Below are 4,837 nucleotides of genomic sequence, written 5' to 3'. Positions count from 1 at the left end.
ATATATATATATATATACATATGTATATACATACATACATGTGTGTGTGTGTATATATATGTATATATATATATATATATATATATACAGACACATATATATATACAGTTCAAACATATTTTGCTAGAGTATGTTGTCAAGTTTAAGGGTCAAGTATATTGACCTCTTTTAATTGATTTTCACCAAATGACCTGAACTTTGCGGTCAGATTAATTTTCACGTTTGCTTGTCATCCAATGGAGGTTTTTCTTCTGATGCATAAAGGACATGATAGAATGCACCTTTTGGCATACTTGAGCATGGATCACTTCGGTCTGTTGCATTCGACTTCATTGAAGATATTGTATCTGACTGCAGAGATGATGTCGCAGTTGCATTGGACTTGAGTGATGATGTGGCGGTAGTACTAGATGATTTCCCAGAAGATGTTGCTGTTGCGTTTGATTTCAGAGACGATGTGGGTGTGTTATCTAAAACTAGCGGTGGTGGGGTTACTGCCGTATCAGCTGCCATCACTGCAGTCTTTTTGATTAAGGGTTCATTGCTTTTAGCACAAATAATAATCGGTTCTTTTTTATGACGTCTCGCTTTGCCTTTCTTCTTTTCCGGAATCTTTTTGGTCGGAAGTTCAACTTTGCGATTGTCACGTTGAACTGCTTTTTCTTTGAGCGCAATCTTTTGTTCATGTGGCAGAATATCTCCTTCTAAAACACTCGTTCTCCGTGTTGGTGGATTGATGAACCTCTTCTTTTGTTCCGATGTTCTTCTATTCGCAGCTTCTATTTGTTCTGGAGTCATCTTCTGTTCAGGAATAATTATTTTTTGTTCTTGTATAGACATCTCTGCTGAACTACGTTCATTGCTGTGTCTCCTGGATAGAGTGGAATTACTGAGACTCTGTTGTTCTGAAGACCTTCTGTTTACTTGCGGATCTGTATGGAATATTTCTTGCTCAGCAGAATAATTCAAAAGACTTTGTTCAGCTGCTTGTTTTATTGTTGGGCTGACTCGTCCACTTTCTGGTGCTTTGGATTGGTTTTTCCACTGAATAATACAAACTGTTAACGAGATCGATATTGATATGGCTATTATCACAGAAAGCAGTACAATAACTATGACCAAATTGAGATGGATTCTGTCGCTCGGCTGTGTTCGCTGATGCATGATCATTTCCTGTGTGTCATTGCTGACACTTAGGATTAAAGTTAGTGTTGTTGTTGATGACAGAACGGGAATGCCACTGTCTTTGACGAGGAACTGTAGGTCATAGGAACCAGCATCATTTCGGTAAACATCCCGTGTGAAAGACAACAAACCATTATAAGAATCAAGCGCAAACAAATCTCTTTCATTGCCTCCAACAATTTCAAACTGAAGGAAGGCATTTCTTGGACTGTCATTATCGAAAGCTTTCAGAAAAGTGATATTGTTGCTACTTTGTGGTTCATAGTAGACCTCCATAACTGCAGGATTCTCACTTGGAAAAGTAAAGAAAGGTGCATTATCATTTTCATCCATCACTTCCACAACAACATTGGCAGAAGTGTTCAGTGAAGGTCTTCCATTGTCTCGGACAAACACTGGAAATTCATATAATTCTTTAGTTTCTCGGTCTATTGAGCCTTTAGTGGTGATTAACCCATTTTCTGATATTTGAAAAGGAAGGGTATTTTCATCTTTCTCAGACATGAAATAGTGGAGTTCACCTCCAGAATCTAAATCAGGATCAGTAGCATTGACAAAACCAACTGGGAAATTTGGAGCCTGGTTCTCATAAGAGAGGAACTTGAATGTATCTTTTGTAAATTCTGGTCTCACATCATTGACGTCTGTCACTTGGATTGAAAACTTACGTTCTGCCTTCAATGGAGGCGTCCCTTTGTCTTGACATATTATAGAAAACTCAAAATGGTCTTGTTCTTCTCGGTCTATGGGATTTTTAGCAATTACCTGGTATTCTTTTGAGCCTAAAATCTGTAGTTGGAATTTATCATGGTTAAGTTCACAAGAAATCTCTCCGTTTTGGCCAATATCATCGTCAATAATTATCACATAGGCAATGAAACTTCCTACCTTAATGGCTTCTGAGATTGTTGCAGAGTTTTCGGATTGTGAAGTGAGGAATTTAACGTCAATACGGGGAGTTTTATTTTGTTGGTTGATAACATTTACAAATACAACAGCAGTGGAACTTAGGGGAGGATTTCCGCCATCGATGACATCTACAAATAATTTATAGGTTAGTATTTGTCTTGATGGGAATCTTCTCCGCAGGAAGATTTCCCCTGACATTTCATTCAAATCAAAATAGTCTTTGGCAATATTGGAAGTCTGAGAACTAAAACGGTAAAATATTCGACTGTTCTCACCTGCATCTAGATCTGTTGCAGAGAGAGTTACAACTGGTATGGACCTTGGGTGGGATTTTTTAATGGAAACATTATAAACATTTTGTGAGAAAATGGGTGAGTTGTCGTTAACATCTGAAATGGATATTTGGACCCTTAAACTACTTTGTTGTGGTGGGTATCCTTCATCTTTGGCAATAACTTCTAAAGAATATTGGTCTCTCACTTCCCTATCTAACTTTTCATCGAGGATAATCTCAAGTTTGGCCCGGCCGTCAACTCTTTTTGAAACTGTCAATGAAAATGGTTCGTCTACATCTTTACTAAGTTCGTATGTAATTTTGGAAGTTAAGATACCCACATCTCTATCTATAGCATTGGATATCGATCGCTTTGTGCCCCTTCCATCAGTTTCCGAGAACCAAAGGTCTACTTGACTCTCGGGAAACTCTGGTTTGTGATCGTTTATGTCTTCTATACTAACTTTTATTTTTAATATTTTAACAAACGCTTCCTCTTGATGGATCACACATTTTAGAATCCTGAAACAATCTGTGGCATATATGCAAAGGGCTTCAGCATCCAACCTTTTAACCGTGTAAAGCTTTCCTGTCTTGGAAATGTTAAAAAGCTCAAAATTTTCTGATGAACCTACATGAAGCTGACTAAAAGTGATCTGGCTGTGATCTTGGGCAGAGAACTGGTCATGGAAGTGGGTGTCTTGAGCGATGTCACCAATCAACGTCCCAGGGCGTTTCTCTTCTGCTACATTGTAGGAAAGGTCTGTGCAGGATGAGTTATGCAGCAGGAGAAAAAGTAATAACAGCTCCGCTAACATAGCCTCATGCATAGCAGTTGCAGACACTGGTCTTCAAAGAAATATATCTACAGGCCCTGAAAGAAGAAGAAGAAAAAGAAACATCAAATTAATTTGGAAGCAAAAAATTTTCTTCTTTCACATTTATTATATTCATTCTCTTTCATATTAGTCACATGACAATTTATTAATCTTGTGAAGGTGATATCACACACACACACACACACACACACACACACACACACACACACACACACTCGTGATCAGAGATGCACATACTGTCAGCCACCAAGGGACATGCTCAACTGGTTAAGGACAAACAAATGACATGCATATCTGTGGTGTTGAGCAGAATATTAGCTGTAGCCCACCTTTTATACCAAGACAAAACAATATATTATTATTATTTTTATTATTATCATTATTATTATTATTATTATTATTATTATTTAGGGCAACAAGCTGGCAGAATCGTTAGCATGTCGGGCAAAATGCTTAGCAGTATTTTGTCTGCTGTTGTGCTCTGAGTTCAAATTCCGCCGAGGTCGACTTTGCCTTTCATCCTTTTGGGGTTGATAAATTAAGTACCAGTCAAGTACTGGGGTCGATGTAATTATCTATCCTCCTCCCCACAAATTCCAGGCCTTGTGCCAATAGTAGAAAAGATTACTATCATTATCATCACCATCATCATCATCATTGCCTTTGCACAGCTTCTAATGCTGGAGATATACTACAGTGTCAGCTGTTCACTACCGGTGAACTCAGGTAACACCCCTTATTTTTCGAGCACCTTCCGGAGTATTCGAGTGCTGTTTTCTGCAAGTGCTCCACCCTTATTGCAGCCCCTATTTCTTCCACGTACTTCTCGAGATTTTTACTCACTGTTCCCAGGGCTCCGACAATTACTGGTACTACTACCACCTTTTTCATTGACCACAACTGCTTATCATCATCATCATCATCATCATTATTATTATCATCATCATCATCATCATCATCATCATCATCATCATTATTATTATTATTATTATTATTATTATTATTATTATTATTATTATTATTATTATTATTATTATTATTATTATTATTTCTTTACCCTTGCAATGTTGCCTTAATTGATGCATTTGCTGTTGCAACATTTGTTGTTGCTGTTGTTGTTTTAGCGGTTATTTTTGTTGCTACAACAACACGCCAAACAATCATCAATTCTAATGGTTTTTTATCAAAATGATTAGAACCCATTAATAAAACAACAACAGCAACAGCAACAGCAACATTAACCTATAACCAGACAGCAACATTATCATCAATGACAACATTATCATCAATGACAACATTATCATCAACATGAACAACATCAGCAATAAAATGAATATTGATAACAGTTTCTTTCAAACAGGAAGAACTTGTCAGAAGAATTGGACTGGGCCTCAAACAATGGTTGTGGTGGCAGTATGGTGGTAGCAGTGGTGGTGGTGGAGGTTGTGGTGATGGTGGTGATGGTAGTGAAGGTAACAGGGGTGGTGACAGGGATGGTGCTGGCAACAGTGGTGGTGGTGGTTGTGAAGGTAATGGTGGTAGTGATGGGGCTGGTGGTAGCAGTGTTGGAGGTGGTGATGGGGATGGTGGTAGCAGTGGTGGTGGTGGTGGTGATTGTGGTGGTGGGGAT

The 4,837-nt window shown here is 38.2% G+C and overlaps 1 protein-coding gene across 2 annotated transcripts in view; it reads right to left on the bottom strand.

Annotated features, from left to right (window-relative positions):
* Positions 1–52: 52 nt before the first annotated feature.
* The window catches only part of LOC128249399 (protocadherin beta-6-like), a 37,491-nt gene continuing 32,706 nt past the window's right edge, over positions 53–4,837 (bottom strand). For both annotated transcript variants that reach the window (XM_052972915.1, XM_052972916.1), the window contains exon 2: positions 53–3,242. In XM_052972915.1, coding sequence (XP_052828875.1) covers positions 217–3,198 — 2,982 coding nt within the window. In that variant the 5' untranslated portion in view covers positions 3,199–3,242 and the 3' untranslated portion in view covers positions 53–216. The remainder of the gene's footprint in view (positions 3,243–4,837) is intronic.

The sequence above is a fragment of the Octopus bimaculoides genome, chromosome 14, assembly GCF_001194135.2.
Source record: "Octopus bimaculoides isolate UCB-OBI-ISO-001 chromosome 14, ASM119413v2, whole genome shotgun sequence".
Lineage (NCBI taxonomy): Eukaryota > Metazoa > Mollusca > Cephalopoda > Octopoda > Octopodidae > Octopus > Octopus bimaculoides.
This window is presented reverse-complemented; position numbering and strand designations above follow the sequence as displayed.